At 39.7% G+C, this 19,076-nt stretch overlaps 2 protein-coding genes across 7 annotated transcripts in view; one reads left to right on the top strand and one right to left on the bottom strand.

Annotated features, from left to right (window-relative positions):
* Positions 1-6,333, bottom strand: part of CWC27 (CWC27 spliceosome associated cyclophilin) — a 268,686-nt gene extending 262,353 nt beyond the window's left edge. The window contains exon 1 of one of the 5 annotated variants that reach the window (XM_070774627.1): positions 5,907-6,319. In XM_070774627.1, coding sequence (XP_070630728.1) covers positions 5,907-5,948 — 42 coding nt within the window. In that variant the 5' untranslated portion in view covers positions 5,949-6,319. Of the gene's footprint in view, positions 1-5,906 lie in introns of all 5 variants that reach the window. The other 4 variants (XM_070774624.1, XM_070774625.1, XM_070774626.1 and 1 more) reach the window with 4 other exon arrangements.
* Positions 6,334-6,401: 68 nt separating this feature from the next.
* Positions 6,402-19,076, top strand: part of SREK1IP1 (SREK1 interacting protein 1) — a 41,356-nt gene continuing 28,681 nt past the window's right edge. The window contains exons 1-2 of one of the 2 annotated variants that reach the window (XM_019982938.2): positions 6,405-6,590; positions 15,848-15,895. In XM_019982938.2, coding sequence (XP_019838497.1) covers positions 6,578-6,590; positions 15,848-15,895 — 61 coding nt within the window. In that variant the 5' untranslated portion in view covers positions 6,405-6,577. Of the gene's footprint in view, positions 6,591-15,847; positions 15,896-19,076 lie in introns of both variants that reach the window. The other variant, XM_070774628.1, reaches the window with a different exon arrangement.

A 19,076-nucleotide genomic window follows, 5' to 3' on the forward strand; every position in this document is an offset into this window, starting at 1 on the left:
AAATAATTTCACAATTTGTATGGAAATACAAAAAACCTCGAACAGCCAAAGCTATCTTGAGAAAGAAGAATGGAACTGGAGGAATAAACCTGCCTGACTTCAGACTATACTACAAAGCTACAGTCATCAAACAGTATGGTACTTGCACAAAGACAGAAATACAGATCAACAGAATAAAATAGAAAGCCCAGAGATAAATCCACGCACCTATGGACACCTTATCTTTGACAAAGGAGGCAAGAATATACAATGGAGGAAAGACAATCTCTTTAACAAGTGGTGCTGGGAAAACTGGTCAACCACTTGTAAAAGAATGAAACTAGAACACTCTCTAACACCATACACAAAAATAAACTCAAAATGGATTAAAGACCTAAGTGTAAGACCAGAAACTATAAAACTCCTAGACAAAAATATAGGCAAAACACTCTCTGACATAAATCACAGCAGGATCCTCCATGACCCACCTCCCAGAGTAATGGAAATAAAAGCAAAAAATAAACAAATGGGACCTAATTAAACTTAAAAGCTTTTGCACAACAAAGGAAACTATAAGCGAGGTGAAAAGACAGCCTTCAGAATGGGAGAAAATACTGGCAAAAGAAGCAACTGACAAAGAATTAATCTCAAAAATATACAAGCAGCTCCTGCAGCTCAATTCCAGAAAAATAAACAACCCAATCAAAAAATGGGCCAAAGAACTAAGCAGACAGTTCTCCAAAGAAGACATATAGATGGCTAACAAACACATGAAAAGATGCTCAACATCACTCATTATCAGAGAAATGCAAATCAAAACCACAATGAGGTACCATCTCACAATGGTTAGAATGGCTGCTATCAAAAAATCTATAAGCAATAAATGCTGGAGAGGGTGTGGAGAAAAGGGAACCCTCTTAAACTGTTGCTGGGAATGCAAACTAGTACAGCCACTATGAAGAACAGTTTTTAAGGAGATTCCTTAAAAAACTGGAAGTAGAACTGCCATACGACCCAGCAATCCCACTGCTGGGCATACACACTGAGGAAACCAGAATTGAAAGAGACACACGTACCCCAGTGTTCATTGCAGCCCTGTTTACAATAGCCAGGACATGGAAGCAACCTAGATGGTCAGCAGACAAATGGATAAGAAAGCTACATATACACAATGGAATATTACTCAGCCATTAAAAAGAATGCATTTGAATCAGTTCTAATGAGGTGGATGAAACTGGAACCTATTATAGAGTGAAGTAAGTCAGAAAGAAAAACACAAATATAGTATGTTGATGCATATATATGGAATTTAGAAAGATGGTATCGATGACCCTATATGCAAGATAGCAAAAGCAACACAGATGTAAAGAACAGTCTTTTGGACTCTGTGGGAGAAGGCGAGGGTGGGATGATTTGAGAGGGTAGCATTGAAAGATGTATATTATGTGAAGTGGATCGCCAGTCCAGGTTCGATGCATGAGACAGGGTGCTCAGGGCTGGTGCCCTGGGATGACCCTGGGGGATGGGATGGGGAGGGAGGTGGGACGGGGGTTCTGGATGGGGAACACATGTGTACCTGAGGCTGATTCATGTCGATGTATGGCAAAAGCCACTACATTATGGTAAAGTAATTAGCCTCCAATTAAAATTAATTAATTAATTAGAAAAAAATAACAAAAACAACAACAAAAATAAAGGCCAGAAAGTAAAAGGAAAAAAAAAAAGTTCATACTACCCAAATAATCTATACATTTAGTGTGAAAGTGAAGTGAAAGTGCAGTTGCTTCAGTCGTGTCCGACGCTTAGCGACCCCATGGACTGCAGCCTACCAGGCTCCTGCGTCCATGGGATTTTCCAGGCAAGAGTACTGGAGTGGGTTGCCATTTCCTCCAATGCATGAAAGTGAAAAGTCAAAGTGAAGTCGCTCAGTCGTCTCCGACTCTTAGCGACCCCATAGACTGCACCCTACCAGGCTCCTCCGTCCATGGGATTTTCCAGGCAAGAGTACTGGAGTGGGGTGCCATTTCCTTCTCCAACATTTAGTGTAATCCCTATCAAAACTCCAATGGCATTTTTCACAGAACTAGAACAAATAATCCTAAAATTTGTATGGAACCACCAAAGACCCCAAATGGACGAAGAAGCCTTGAGAAAGAATAACAAACCCAGAGGTATCATGCTCCCTGATTTCAAATTATACTACAAAACTATAGCAATCAAAACAGAATGGTATTGGTATACAAAACAGAGGCATAGATCAATGGAACAGAACAGAAAGCTCAGAAATAAGACCACACTTTCATGGTTAATTAGTTTACCATGGAGGCAAAAATGCATAATGCGGATAGGATACTCTCTTCAAAAATCTATCCTGGGAAAACTGAACAGCTGCAAGTAAAAGAGTGAAACTGGACCACTATCATACACTATATATAAAAATAAACTCAAAATGGACTCAAGACTTGAATGCAAAATCTGAAACCATAAACATTCCAGAATAAAAGAGATGCAGTAAGACGCTTACTCCTTGGAAGAAAAGTTATGACCAACCTAGATAGCATATTCAAAAGCAGAGACATTACTTTGCCAACAAAGGTCCCTCTAGTCAAGGCTATGGTTTTTCCAGTGGTCATGTATGGATGTGAGAGTTGGACTATGAAGAAGGCTGAGTGCCGAAGAATTGATGCTTTTGAACTGTGGTGTTGGAGAAGACTCTTGAGAGTCCCTTGGACTGCAAGGAGATCAAAGCAGTCAGTCCTAAAGGAAATCAGTCCTGAATATTCATTGGAAGGACTGATGCTGAAGCTGAAGCTCCAATACTTTGGCCACCTGATGTGAAGAACTGACTCCTTAGAAAAGACCGTGATGCTGGGAAAAGACTGAAGGTGGGAGAAGGGGATGACAGAGGATGAGATGGTTGGATGGCATCACCGACTTGATGGACATGAGTTTGAGCAAGTTCCTGGAGTTGGTGATGGACACGGAAGCCTGGCATACTGCAGTCCATGGGGTCGCAAAGAGTCTGACATGACTGAGTGACTGAACTGAACATATGGAAACAACTTAAGTGTCCACTGATGGATAAGTATAAAGAAGACACACACCAGAATACTACTCAGCCATAAAAAAGAAAGTAATATTCATGTGCTACAACATGGATGGAGCTTTAAGAGTATTATGCTAAATGAACTCAGTCTGACATAGAAAGATAAATACCACATGATTCCATTTGCATGTGGACTCTGAAACAGAAACAAATAAAACCCAGACTCTTAGATACAGAAAATAGTCTGGTGGTTGCAAGAGGTAAGAAACAGTGAAAAGGGGTGGGAGGTGAGGGGTAGAATAGGGGAAGGGAATCAAGAGGTACAAACACCCAGTTGCATAATAAGTAAGTCACGGGGATGAAAAGTACAGCACAGAGAACAGTCAATAAAATAGCATTAACTTTGTATGCTGACAAGTGATAACTAGACTTACTGTGGTGACCATTTTGTAATGTTTCAAATGTTAAATCATGTTGCACACATGAAACTAATAATGTATATCACATATACCATACTTCAATAAAAAATAAAAATAGGGATAGTAATATCTTCATAGGTTTGTTGTGAGGACAAAATGAGTTATTATACACAGACTGCTTAGAACAGTATCTGATAGAGTAAATGCTCAAAATATGGTCGCTATAATTGCTGTAATTATTATTTTTATAAAAATTTTTGACAACAGGAAACTTATAAAAGTAAGTTTATACGGTAAAATCACATTATGGTTGGGTCACTTTTCTAACCAGGTTTTCTTAATCTTTTCATTGGTAAGCTACTGAATTAAAAAAGAAGGTACACTGCTCCTCCTTCGGCCATGCATTCCATTTGGCCATAACTACTCTGTCATGTGTTATCACTTCAAGAGAAATAGATGGGGAAATGGTGGAAACAGTGTCAAACTTTATTTTTTGGGGCTCCAAAATCACTGCAGATGGTGACTGCAGCCATGAAATTAAAAGACGCTTACTCCTTGGAAGGAAAGTTATGACCAACCTAGATAGCATATTCAAAAGCAGAGACATTACTTTGCCAACAAAGGTCCCTCTAGTCAAGGCTATGGTTTTTCCTGTGGTCATGTATGGATGTGAGAGTTGGACTGTGAAGAAAGCTGAGCATCGAAGAACTGATGCTTTTGAATTGTGGTGTTGGAGAAGACTTTTGAGAGTCCCTTGGACTGCAAGGAGATCCAACCAGTCCATTCTGAAGGAGATCAGTCCTGGGTGTTCTTTGGAAGGAATGATGCTAAAGCTGAAACTTCAGTACTTTGGCCACCTCATGCGAAGAGTTGACTCATTGGAAAAGACTCTGATGCTGGGAGGGATTGGGGGCAGGAGGAGAAGGGGATGACAGAGGATGAGATGGCTGGATGGCATCACTGACTCAATGGACGTGAGTCTGAATGAACTCCGGGAGTTGGTGATGGTCAGGGAGGGCTGGCATGCTTCGATTCATGGGGTGGCAAAGAGTCAGACACGACTGAGCGACTGAACTGAACTGAATTGAACTCTATCATGTATCAGTGGCTCTTTTTCTTAATGCTTACAAGTAAGACAATACTGTGATAATGTTTCTTAAGAATAAAACATATGGGTTAATATAAAATGTAGATTAAATCATCATAATACATGGACATTTCATTTTCAGTAGATAAGGAAATTTCTGTCAAGGGGTACTTTCTAAGTTGATACTACTCTTTGTAGAGAGAAATTTTGTCCCATTTATTTGGAATATCTCTGAATCCTTTTAGTACAGACCACTAAACAAACATTCATTGAACAAACTTACTACATCTGCTTTAAATTCTTTCCAGGCCAAAATTATTTTCTTTTAATTTTTAATTGGAGGATAACTGCCTTACAATATTGTGTTGGCTTCTGCCATACATCAACATGAATCAATCATGAGTATACAGGTGTGCCCTCCCTCTTGAACCTCCCACCTTCCACTACTTCCCACCCCTCTAGGTTGTCACATAGCACTGGTCTGAGTTCTCCACGCAAAATTCTTGCCAAGTTGTCTATGGTACAGAATTTTGAAGCTTCAATTCGTTTTATGCTATAAAAAGTCCCAAACTGGTTTTGAAGGAAAACTTGGGCTATGCCTGATATTCTTTCTCAGTCCAATTCTGTTCAGAAGGACAATGTTTAACACAGTTTGCATACACTAATTTGCATGACTATTTCATCAATGTGTATTTCACTCAACTTAAGCTGTGATAATAGGGACAATGCTGGCTTTTCTTTCCACTCCCCAGTTTCGCTGACAAAGCCCAGGGCAAAAGATACTTCGTCCACGAAGACTTTCTCTACTTTCCCAGTTGCTAACTTCTCAGTAATATCATAGCAAATGCTCCTCTGTCCATTAGAACGCCTCCCAAACATACCATAGGGTTTTTCTTTACCTGCCTGTCTCTAGAACTAAAACCATTAGCTCTTCTAGGGCAGCAACAGGTTTTATCCACCCATCTTTGTATTCCCCGCACCTGGTGCCTAGTTGGCATTCAATCAATAAAGAACTGTAGAACAAATGGAGAAATAGCGATCTCCAAGTTTAGCAAAAGAATGTCAATTTTTAAAACATACTTGGCTTTTTACCTACGACCCTAGAAAACGCATGCAGAGTTAGGCTGAAGCAAAACAAAAAACAGTAAGGCCAGGAGGTTGGTAGATGGAGAAATACTGTTGGTTGATGAAGAAATCTCCACTTGAGGACTTTTTCAATTATGTGCTGAGAAGTGTCAGCATATGGCTTTCAATGCAATCCTGCTCAGAGACAGAGGCAAAGTTTTTGTAATCTCTTCCAACCCTACAACCCCAGAATTCCTTTAATCAATGAGATATCGCTTTGGGGAGCCCAGGTACCCTAGGTGAGACTCACCTTCCCGTTCGTGGGAGGCTCCTGGATGTAAATGTTGCTCATTCCGGTCAGTACTCAGGACTCCGCTCCTAATGGGGATGAGAGTAAACCGCAGGTAACTAGAGCTGGCCACCTATCGGTACCCTGTTCCTTAAATTGGGAAGTCGCGGAAAGCTACAGCCTGTCAATATCCCGCAAGACAGTAGCACCACACCAAACACTAGCTCTTCCCAAGCCTAGGTCCTCACGGACGCCGCCATGTTCCTCCCGGACCCGAGCACCGCTAATCCTGAAAAGGGGGATTCCAATGGCGTCCAGGGAATTGAGAAGAGACTATTAAACTCCTATAGATTAAGTTAACTTGTATTCCAATTTTAAAAACAACAGTTCGTAAGTCTTGGTGTTGTTTACTTCACTACACGCGTGTGCCCGTCTCATTCACCCCCTCGAAGCTGGCAGTAATGGTTCGCGCCGTGTGTGCTGTACAAAACGATTCCCCCGGAAACGGCATCAGCAGCCACTTGGTTCCGCAATCTCCAGGGGCTTTTAGGGCCTTCCGTTACTGTCAAACCCGGGTGCCGCGGCGCGGGTGGGAGAAAGACGGCCCCCTCGTTGGTGTTGTCCTCGCGGCCAGCGGGAAGCGAGCGAACACTTAGAAGCCTAGGGGTTCTGCGACCCCTCTTACCAACGCCATGGCAATTCCAGGTAAAGACCAACCGCAGGGATTTGGGCGAGGGAGGGAGTAAGTAGGGTAGGTTAGTGTGCTCTGGGTAAGGAGTAGCGCCCAAGGGTGGAGGCGTTAAAATGATCAGGTTCGTTAGGTTTACAAGAAAAATTTTACAGTCCAAAAATAAACTCTAAAGGAAAGAAAAGAAGAAAGAAACGATCTCCCCCGCAGCAGCCCAGCTCCCACTGCCCAAAATGGACTTACAGCGAAAGTATATATAGGGCGGAGTGGGGGAGGGGTGTTTGAGACAGACTCCTGTCTGTAGGCCTAGGAGGCATTTGGCCCAGAAAAACTAACCTCAACTTTAGTATGGTTTGAAAATAAAATTTGAGGTGGCAACACTTGGCAGACCCAAGTAGCCGAAGGCATTGTTTGCGCTGGAAGTGTCAGGGCTGAAATGAGCCTCTGGGGTTCCACTTCTTTCTCTTCCTCTTACCTATAGTAGCTGTGTGGTCCTGAACCCGTCTTTTTGCCCTTCTGGGCCTGTTTCTGCAACTGTTAAAAAAAACAAAAACAAAACAGGGAGATGTGTTGATTTATACCTGTGGTTCCTTCCAGTTCTCCTTGCAGGAGCTATTTTGAGAAATATACACCACCACTACCCCTCCTCCGACTCAAACATGCAACTTGGAGATTCACTGTATTTAGAAAAGACTCAGAATTGCAGTGGTTCAGAAGCCCTAACTTTGTTTTAAGCTCCCCTCCTCAGTATTATTTGACCACGTTTGTTCTGTGGCAGCCTTTGCTGAACTGTGTTTTGCACATAGCTGTTATGCATGGGAAGCTTGTGCTGTTCTACCAACTGCAGTTTTGGGAGGATCACACTGGGCACTGTTGTCAGTTCAGTCATGTCCGACTCTTTGCGACCCCATAGACTGCAGCATGCAGGCTTCCTGTCCATCACCAACTCTGGGAACTTGCTCAAATTCATGTCCATCGAGTTGGTGATGCCATCCAACCATCTCATCCTCTGTCATCCCCTTCTCCTGCCTTCAATCTTTCCCAGCATCAGGGTCTTTTCCAATGAGTCAGTTCTTCACATCAGGTGCCCAGAGTATTGGAGCTTCAGCATCAGTGTCATTCCTTCCAATGAATACTCAAGATTGATTTCTTTTAGGATTGATTGGTTTGATCTCCTTGCAGTCCAAGGGACACTCTATAGTCTTCTGCAACACCACAGTTCAAAAGCCTCAATTCTTCGGCGCTCAGCTTTCCTTATAGCCCAACTCTCACATCCATACATGATTACTGGAAAAACCATAGCTTTGACTAGACAGACCTTTGTTGACAAAGTAATGTCTCTGCTTTTTAATATGCTGTCTAGGTTGGTCATAGCTTTTCTTCCAAGGAGCAAGCATCTTTTAACTTCATGGCTGCAGTCACCATCTGCAGTGATTTTGGAGCCCAAGAAAAGAAAGTCTGTCACTGTTTCCATTGTTTCCCCATCAATTTGCCAGGAAGTGATGGGACCGGATGCCATGATCTTCTTTTTTTGAATGTTGAGTTTTAAGCCAGCTTTTTCACTCTCCTCTTTCACTGTCATCAAGAGGCTATTTAGTTCTTTGCTTTCTGCCATAAGGGTGGTGTCATCTGCATATCTGAGATTATTGATATTTCTCCTGGCAGTCTTGATTCCAGCTTGCACTTCATCCAGCACCATTTTGCATAATGTACTCTGCACGTAAGTTAAATAAGCAGGGTGACAATATACAACCTTAACGCACTTCTTTCCCAATTTTGAACCAGTCTGTTCCATGTCTGGCTCTAAGTGTTGCTTCTTGAAACATACCGGTTTCTCAGGAGACAAGTAAGGTGGTCTCATAGTCCCATCTCTTAAAGAATTTTCCACAGTTTGTTGTGATCCACACAGTCAAAGGCTTTAGCGTAGTCAATAAAGCAGAAGTAGATATTTTTCTGGAACTCTCTTGCTTTTTCTCTGATCCAGTGGATGTTGGCAGTTTGATCTCTGGTTCCTCTGCCTTTTCTAAATCCAACTTGACCATCTGGAATTTCTCAGTTCATGCACATTGAACCCTGGCTTGGAGAATTTTGAGCATTACTTTGCTAGCATGTGAGACCAGTGTAATTGTGTGGTAGTTCGAACATACTTTGGCATTGCCTTTTTTGCAGATTGGAATGAAAACTGACCTTTTACAGTCCTGTGGCCACTGCTGAATTTTCCAAATTTGCTGGCATATTGAGTGCAACACTTTAACAGCATAATTTTTTAGGATTTGAAATAGTTCAACTGGAATTCCATCACCTCCACTAGGTTTGTTTGTAGTGATGCTTCATAAGGCCCACTTGACTTTGCATTCCAGGATGTCTGGCTCTAAGTGAGTGATCACACCATCATGGTTATCTGGGTCATTGAGGTCATGTACAAGATGAAAGATACACTTATTCATAGACCTGACAATTTTTATTAAAGGCATATTGCATGCTAGGCTCTGTACTAGGCCCCGGGAATACAGTTGCCCTTCGCACAGGACTTACAATTTAGCAGTTAAAAGAAAGTACTAGAAAGTCAGACAGTGGTATGACAGGGAGCACACACAGCCTTGAGAAGCACATAGAAAGGGCATCTAATAGGAAACTGGAGAGTTCAGAAGGACTTTCCAGAGGATATGGCATTTAGGATGAGACCTGAAGAATTGTGAGAGGGGGAGTTATAGCCGGAGAGACCAGATATGCAAAGGAAGAGGAAATGTGTGAGAAGATGTGCCCTTTGGATGGAACTCAGAGTACTAACAGAGAGAAGTGAGAAATTAACTGGAGACAGAACAGTAGCTAACATTTACTAAGCATTTGCTGCATGTCAGATGTGTCAGACGCTGTCTCAAGCATTGTATTTTCCTCTTATTTAACATTGGCACCCACACTGTGAGATAGGTATTACAATTTCCATTCTGCAGTTCAGAATGCTGAGGGACAGAGAAGTCAAGTGAGTAGTTGAGACAGCTAGGAAGTGATGGGTCAGTGTGGTTCCTCTGGACCCTGTGTGCTTATCCATTTTGCCATGTTTTAGTATAATTACAAGGCAATTTCCCATTCATAGAGGATGTTTTAAGCCATGAGAAGGAGTTTGGATGTTTCCCTCAGGACCACAGGAAAAGATTTAAGGATTTTTAAACGTACTCACGTTTTGGAAAGTGCATCATGGCTGCACAGTAGATTAGAGGAGAGCTAGTTTGGAGGCAGAGTCACCAGTTCAGAGTAACTCTGGTAAGTTATGATGATGCCTCACCAGATGGTCTCAGTAAAAAAGACGAGAAGTAGATAGATTAGAGATATATTTCTGGTGGTAAAATCACTGATTGATTCATGGTAGGTGAGTAAGATTATAAATGAGATACACCTGAGTTTCACCGATAGGCAGTTGGGTGGGGCTATTTCAGGCAACACCTGAGAAGGAACAGTTTTTAGCGAGATGATGCGTTCAGTTGGGTCTTGTGTTGAGATGTAGTCATGGAATGGAAATATCTAATATACACTAAGAGAGAAAATCTGTATCTTAGGAAGGAAAACAGAATCAAAGAACAATTTGGTGTCATCCACACACTTATAATAGGCCAGGGGAATGGAAGTCTTTGCCCAGGTGGAATGTGTAGAGTATGAAGGGAAGGTCTGTGGGTGGAGCTTGGAGAATATCAATGTGTAAGGGGCCAGCGGAGAAAGTCCAATCTTCACAGTAGATTGCCTCGGCATCCTGATAAGCTGAGTCAGCCCTGGTGGCCTTTGCCACACACAGCTGCATCCTGAGTTGACCTGCTGCCACGGCTGGTTTCATTATTTGAGCAAGTGTTTTGAGCACCACTGTGGTATAGGCACAGTGGGGGACACAGTGTCACAGCCTGGTCTTCATAAAACTTAGGTCAAGTAATGCAATGTAATGCACTGCTTAAGAAAGAGGACAAAAGTGATTTAAAAAAAAAAAAAATCCTTATTGAAGTTCCCTTAAACTTAGACCAGAGTTATAGATATGTTAACCTTCTTTCAATTCAAAATAATACTTCAAAGTGTAATCATCTTAAATTGTACCATTAAGTTAGATGGTAAGACATAGATAAACTGTTTAAACCCAGGAAAAAATTGAAATAATAAGCACAACAGCACTGTGAAAGCACAATGCAAGTGCCATTAGAAAATACAGAAAATGTGAAGGTAATTTCTTGGATGATTGATCCAGATAGTGTATTACACAAAAGTAGGGCTCCAACGATTCTGATCATCAAAAAGGACAAGAATGCTCTTTTATTTTTAGGTATAATGCTCATACAGATGTTGTTGTTCAGTCGCTTAATCGTGTCTGACTCTTTGCGACCCCATGGACTGCAGCACACCAGACTTCCCTGTCCTTCACTGTCTCCTGGAGTTTGCTCAGATTCATGTCCATTGAGTCAGTGATGCCATCAAACCATCTCATCCTCTGCTGCCCTCTTCTACAGCATGGCATTTTTTGGGTGGTCCTGCTAGTGATTATTACAAAGTATGACTATAAAGTATCAAGGTTAGTTTCCACAAATGATAATGAGCCTCACCTATTTTATGGTCACCTGCTTCAGCTGCTTTTCCATAGCAGTGTGTGTAACCATTCTGTAGGTGACACAATGAAATGTATACTTTGTTACTTAGTGAAATTATGGACTCAGAATTGTTATTAAGGAAAGGACATTGTAACACAATGAAACTCAGTGAAGTTGTGGTTTAGTTCCTAAATCTTGTCGGACTCTTGTGACCCCAGGTTCCTCTGTCTGTGGGATTTCTCAGGCTAGAATACTGGAGTGGCCTGCCATTTCTTCCTCCAGGGGATCTTCCCATCCCAGGGATTGAACCCACGTCTCCTGCGCTGCAGGCAGCTTCTTTACCACTGAGCCACTAGGGAAGCCACTAGTGAAGTTTGTTTTCTTTTGAAACTGCTTTTATCATTCACATTCTTACATTCATGTTAATAATTAACCATTCCCAGTGAAGAGTTACCTGGCAAAAGTGGCAATGTATGTTATTGATGTAGGTAGCGGGAAAACTTTTCTACACCTTGAAGTTCATATGTACGTAAAAATTTTGAATATTTCCATCGCCTCGGGAAGTTTCCTTGTGTCTCTGTCATTTCCCCCTACCCAGCAATCATTGTTTTGTTTTCTTTTGTCCTTTAATTTCTTTTCTTCTAGAGCATATCATGTTTCAGATAGGCTAATGACAATAGTTTCATAGCTGGCAATTGGGAGCTGTAGAAATTACCAATTCCCAACTGATGAAGTATTTTCTTAAGTTTATAACCTCAAAGCAGCAAAAATTTGTTGAGAAGCTCCTAGCCACTCTACACCATGCTAGGCACTAAGTTGTATACAAAATGTAGCATGGCCCAAATCTGGAGAATCTGGCCTTTTTTGCTCCTGTAAGTTCCCTGGGAGGGGAAGGACTCCTTACCACTCAACCTCAGCAGAATTCTAGATTCAGAGGAAACCTGTTAACATATAATAATGCAAGATATAAAGACCTCTACAATTTGCTCCTAAAATCTTCAGTTAATGAAATTTTATTGAAAATCTGCAATATAGCTTCTCTGAAGAATTTGCAAGTGCAATCATTGCCTTTTGTCTACGAATACTTGCATGACAGCAACCCTTCTTACTGTTGGGTTTGGTTTGTTTGAGGGAGGTTTCTTGGTTTGGTTTTTGAGAAAGCAACTCATTCACATGTTTTAAATTTTAGAGATATAAAAGGTCTGTAGTGACATGTCTCTCACCCTTTCCCCCCTGGAGCCAGGACTGCTTTCTTCAGGTAACCAATGTATATCCTTGCAGAGACATTTTTTACATGTCTGTATCTATTGATGTAATGTATATAAAATGTATATTATGTATAACTGTGCAGGGGTTTTCCTTCCTTTTATACAAATGGCAATGTACCGTAAGCACTATTCTATAGTTTACTTTTTTCTTTCAGAGATTATTGCATATCGTTAAGTAAACAACATCCTTATTCTTTTATACCAAAATTGATGACTAGGTTACTTCCACTGTCTTACTATTACAAATATGCTGCAGTGAATAACTTTGTACATAAACCTGTATGCATTTGTGCAGGTAAATTGAGGATTAATTCCCAGATATGGATGTGCTGTATCAAAGGAGTATGTACTTCAGTGGTTCTGATAGATTTTGTCTGCTTACTTTCCATAGAGAGGATACTGATGTATACTTGTACCAGCGATACACATACGTATATTCCCCGCCACACTGTCTTCAACCTTATCAATTTCTGCTGTTCAGATAAGTGAAAATGGAATCCCAGGATAGATTTTAATGTACATTTCATTTATCATGAATAAGGCTGAGCATCTGTCCATATGTTTCAGAGTTGTCTTTATTTCCTTTTCAGTGAACATTCTGTTCAGTTCCTTTGCCCATTTTTTCCCTGGTGGCTATTGGTCTTAATGATCTGGTGGGTTAGAGTAGGGATAACTGCCCTTTGTTGGTACTAGGAATTGCAAATATCTTTTCCCATTTTTTTTAATGTGTATTTTGAGTTTGCTTTTGGTAGTCTTCACCATTCAGATTTTGTTATGTAGCCAGATTTCTGAGTTTTTATTTGATGGCTTTTGGATTGTAGGTCATGATTATTTAATGGCTTTTGGATTGTTGAAACATTTTGAGGGAAGCAGGGTTTATTATTCTCAAAATTTGAAGAGGAGTGGAACAGAGAACAGCATGGGAACCTAAGTGGGGAAATGGAAAACTTGTCAGAGTCAGGGCCTCCCTTACAATCCTGCTGTTCAGTTTGACACAGATCTCGAGTACTGGTATATCAACAGAGTTCTTTATCCAGACAGCAGAAATTGACTTGTTAATTTAGGTAGAAAAGGGAAGATAGGTTCCAGGTAGAAGGTTCAAGAAAGATAGGTTCCCAGAAGATAGGTTCAAGGTTCCAGGTAGAAGCATTTAGTTGGCCAGATAGTCAGGAAAATTATAGACAAATGAAGCTTGAAATCTTAATTTAACCAAAGGCTGATGAGGAAATAGCTGATGTGAAATTACTTAGAGTTCTTATTATACTTCCCTTTTGTGTAAAAATTACAACCTTATTAAAGAAGATGAACTGCTCTGAAAAAGTTTCATATTTTATTCATTCTAAAAATATGAGATACTTGAATAATGAGTTTTATCAACATCTTTCATCAAAGATGAGTTAATTTCTAATACGTGCTGAGATGAGATGACTTCAAATCTGTCCATTACAACGTCTTGAGTTTGCTGTAAGACAGATAACGGGGCATTTAGTACAGTTTTATTCAGTGTTATTCAGTGTCTATGGTTTCTATGGTAACAAACTTGACATTGACCTGGATTCTCTGAGCCTTTTTTTCAACATGCAGTTATTTCATAACAGAGAACCTGATTTTATTATTAACCCAATTTCATTTCACAATTCTGCTACAGTGCAGCATATGTGTTTTTACACTCTGCAATAAAACCCACAGGTTTAAGGGGAGAAGAATGAGGTTGGGGCACCACACTCAAAAACTTCATCACTGGTACATAAAAAAATCATAGGAACCTATCTGCACATGTTAATTGGCTAAAAGATACATAAATATTGAAATAAGTAGGGCATTATACCTTTTAAAAGACCTGAAGTTTGCTGTGGAAGTGGAATTCAGAAGAATTGCAGCTTTTGAGTTCTAAAGTAATGGTAGGAAGGTGATAATACAAAACCAGATAGGTATGGATGCTGCTCTCAGCACACGTGGGGTGAACTGAGGTCACTAGAAATGTTTTGAGATGTGCCCATGTGTGTTTTGAGGCTCCAATCAACTGGATGCAGTTTTTTGTATTCATCTAGTCTATTTCATGGACACATTGCACTCCAATTGTTCCTTCTTAGGTGCACTGGAACAAATTTATGTCTCTAAAATCAAGCATTGTAATAGAACTGACTATTTTTATTAGAACAACTCAGTAATGTGTATTTTAGCTGGAAATTAATATTTGACTTTATAATATTAAATAAATGGTTTGAAAATGATCTTTCTTTTAAAATTAGGTATATTATATTGCACTATGTACCTTATTAAATTGGGATATCTCCATTTGAAGGATTTGGAAGTGAAACACCCTTCATTAAGGAAATAGAGTAATACTGTACTGGCCCTTTGATTGATTGATGGGAGCCCTTACTGGAGGTTAACATCAGTTTGAAGTACATATACACCCAGTGAAATATTATTCAGTCATAAAAAGGGATGCTACTCTGGTTTGTGCTACAGTATGGATGAACCATGAAAACTTAATGCTAGATACAATAAGCCAAGCATGAAAGGATAAATATTGTATGATTCCACTTATATAAGATACCTAAAATAGGCAAATGCATAGAGACAGAAAGTAGAACAGAGATTACCAGGGGCTAAAGAGGGAGGGGGATGGACTGTATTGTTTACTGGCTACAGTTACTGTTTGAGAGGATAAGAATGAAGTTTTGAAAGTCATATAGTGGTGATGGTTGCATAACATTGTAAATGTATTTAACACCACTGAATTGTACACTTTGAAATGGTGAAGATGATAAATTTTTACATGTATATTATCACAATAAAAATGTTACTTCATCTGATATTTGTATCTTCAACATTACTTGTGGGTACCACTAATTATACAGAGATATTGTAAATACTTATAAACATTGGTCAGACTGAGTATGTGACTAGTTTCCTGTCTCTTGTCAAAATTTGAGTGCCAATTTGAGATGTTCCTTCTAATACCTAGCAATTAAAGTATCTTTCTAAAATTTCACCATTTCCTTTAAGAAAGTTAGAATTTCTTTTTCTTTTAAGGGTAAGCAGAAAAACATTTGTTAACCTGAATGTTTACATATCTATCTAGTCAATTACTTTGTATTTGAGGGATAGGCCAAAGTACCCTGGAATTTCTTCTGCAGTGTTAGAGAATCCTTGAAATGTTGAAACTCTTGACTATCATACTGCATTTCTGTTGTGTTAGAGAAAAATATCTTCTGTTAAGTATTTGTCAAGGAAATTGAGTGAATTAGCTTTTCCAGTTATTTCTAATAATTATAATAATTGAGCAGTACTCTAAGCTAGGTCAGGGGGGATTTGGGGTTTTTTTAAGAAATAAATTCTATTGCAGGTGGTTTTCTCAGCTTTTCCATGTGATGAAATGTTTGTTTTTACTTATCTATATGTCTTCTAAAATGTTATCTAATTGTATTTCAGGTTGCAACAAGGACAGTGTCCGAGCAGGCTGTAAAAAATGTGGCTACCGTAAGTGCATTAAAGAATAGCATTTTGTGCAGTGAATCATTGCTTCTTTGGACCATGTGATTTAGCATCCTGATTTCAGGGCCTTGGGCGTAGTCCTTTAGCTCTGTTATTTGGATCAGTTTTGCAGAAAATTCAGAAATCCCTCTGTACTAAATACACACTTCTATTCCCTGCCATGGACCCAGTGACAGGTGGCTATGTATCTGGTGACTAGCAAAGATGTTATGAAGTACAAGTGGAGTAGATTTAGGGGCTTGGAGAAAATCTATTCCAGAAAAAACTGTATAGATACTTAACCTTTTATTCCTTATCCCTGCAGATACTAGGTGAAGAGGTGATCAGTGGAAACTGTTTATGAAAGGTTTTCCTGTTGATTGAATTAACTCTTTACAAAGGTAAATTTGGTCTGGTGAAACCTTGATTTAAACAGCTCCATTCTGATTAATGAAATGGAGTGGAAAAGTAAACTTCAGCATGTGCAATTATGCAATCTAAATTTGTACTTATGTACTGTAAACAAATATCATTTCTCTACATAAATGTGACAATTCCTAAAGCCTTGATAACAGCTCTCACAGTGGCATTACACTGTTTTCTAAGTTGTTTGGAGAAAATGCAAATGAACCTGGATTGTTGTTGATACTCTAGTTCATAGCAGAGTTATTTTATAACGGAATAAAGATGTTCTTGTATGGGAAAAAATTTTATTTTTTAAATCATGTAATAAGAGAATACTTGGGGTATGAATCTCCAAGAGAAGGGCTTAGAATAAAAGCATGCTGGGAGAACCAAGTCACATGCCTCTAAGCAACAACTGAAACCTGGCTCCGTTGAAGCTTGCTAACTAGCAAAAGTGGGCATGTAAGTATACATATCCTGCATATGAATAAAAACTCCTGAAGAATGTGTTTGCATGCAAGAAATGAGTACAATGACGTCTTTTCTGTTTTTCTAAATTTGCTTATATTTATTTACACTTTATGTCTTTCAATCATTGTTAATTTCATTTCTTTATTTAAGATTTAAGTTTAGGAGTGCATACATAAGGAGTAAGCCCACAGTGAAAAGCAGAGAAGACATACCTGAGTGAGGCTAGTGGTTCTAGGGAGAGGGTAGAGAGGTCACCGAGTGGTCTGTGGGGGAAGGGCACACAGAGGATTAGTCAAGGTTCTGGTAACAGTCTGTTCCCTAAAGTGAGAGGTGCAGCTATTTACTTTATTAATTCTCTTTCAACTGTAAGTATTCATTTTATATACTCTTCTCTAGTCTTCTCTATGTGTGATGCACTTAATAATAAATCTTGTTTGAATGTTTACATTAAAATTAAATTTTTATTTAATTAATTCAATTCAATTTTATTTTATTTTATTATTCAATTAAATTTGAATTTTTACATTAAAATTAAGGAAGTTCTCTATATATAAATGCTATATTTACTTCAAAATCTAGAATGGATTTCCCAGTCTGTCTACTAATATCAGTTCGTCTACTTGGACCTCTTTTAACTTAAGACTTGTAGGAAAGCTTAAAGTAAAGAGCTAGTCTGAGCCAGGTTCCAACAGTTTTAGTGGATGGGGGTGCTGTACAGCCGCAGAGGGCTGAATGGGAGTGTGTGTTAGTTGCTCAGTTGTATCCAACTCTTTGCGATCCCATGGAATGTAGCCTGTCAGGCTCCTCTGTCCATGGAATTGTCCAGGCAAGAATACAGGAGTTGGGTAGCCATTATCTTATCCAGATTCCTTCGACCTAGGAATCGAACCTGAGTCTCCCACATTGCAGGCAAATTCTTTATCATCTGAGCCACCAGGGAAGCCCAAAGGGGAGCCTAGGGGACTGCTACTTAGAAGCAGTGATAAGAAGTGGGGAGCATGCTAATAATACCGAGGTAAGCTGTAGAGAGGCATCTTCAGGGAAGAGCCAGCTATCCCTTTAAAAAGTGGTAGAGGGAGCATTCTGAGCACAGTTGGTCCACAAGGGATTGCGTGTTTCAGCAGCTGTCATAAAACGATTGGGGGATACAGGGGTGATGATTAGTTAAGTCAGAGGAACAGAAAGAGCAATGTATGGATGAGACTTCAGGAAAGTTACAGGAATACAGAGGCCTATACTTTGGGTAGGAATAAAAATAATAGGGATGCGAAGTTTGGGGGGAATTAGCTGGGTTTAAGAATTCAGAAGTTTATAATGTAGCTCTTATGTTTTCAAAACTCAGGACCTAAGATAGAGACAGAGCTTGGTTAAATTCATTGCATTTCATTGCTAAAACAACCCTGTGAGGTAGGTAGATTTCATAGTCCCAAGAGGTGGCTAGGTGGTAAAGAATCTGCCTGCAAAGCAGGAGATGTAAGTTATATGCCCAGGTCAGGAAGATCCCCTGGAGAAGGAAATGGCAACCCTCTCCAGTATTCTTGCCTGGAAAATCCCATGGACAGAGGAGCCGGGCAGGTCACAGTCCATGGGATCATGAAGTCAGAGATGACTTAGTGATTGAGCACACACACACTTTTAGGAATACTCAAAACCATTGGTCTGGCACCTAGGTATAGCTTTTACACAGCTGGCAATAACTAGCTGTGTGACTTTGGGCAAGTTACTTAACCACCCTGTGATTCAGTTGCCTGTCTGTAAAATGAGATTACAGTACTTATTTCCATAGACTTGTAAAGATGCAAGTTCTAGATCTATGCTTTGCCATAGTTGTTCTTTAAAAATCAAGAGGATTACTCTGTTGTTAAGTAGGAAGACTGGGAATTGAAATCTGGCTATTTGTAAGACTTTATACTATGCCATGGTATTTTTTTGCCCATTCAAAACAATTGTGGTAAAACACATAAAACATAATTTGCCATTTTAATTCCTTTTAAGTGTACAATTCAGTGGTGCTAATTACATTCCCAGTATTGTACAACCATCACTCTCAAGTACAATGCTTGTTCATCACACCAAACAAAAACTCTATAAATATCAAGCACTATCTCCCCACTCCTCCCTTCTGCCAGATTCTGGTAACCTCTAATCTGCTTTCTATTTCTATAAATTTGGTCATTCTATATATTTCATGTAAGTGGAATCATATATTTGTCCTTTTGTGTCTGGCTTATTTGACTCAGCCTAATGTTTTCAAAGTTTGTTCATGTTGTAGCAGATACCATAACTTCATTCCTCCTTATGACTGAATGAT

Source organism: Bos indicus, chromosome 20 (assembly GCF_029378745.1).
Source record: "Bos indicus isolate NIAB-ARS_2022 breed Sahiwal x Tharparkar chromosome 20, NIAB-ARS_B.indTharparkar_mat_pri_1.0, whole genome shotgun sequence".
Classification (NCBI taxonomy): domain Eukaryota; kingdom Metazoa; phylum Chordata; class Mammalia; order Artiodactyla; family Bovidae; genus Bos; species Bos indicus.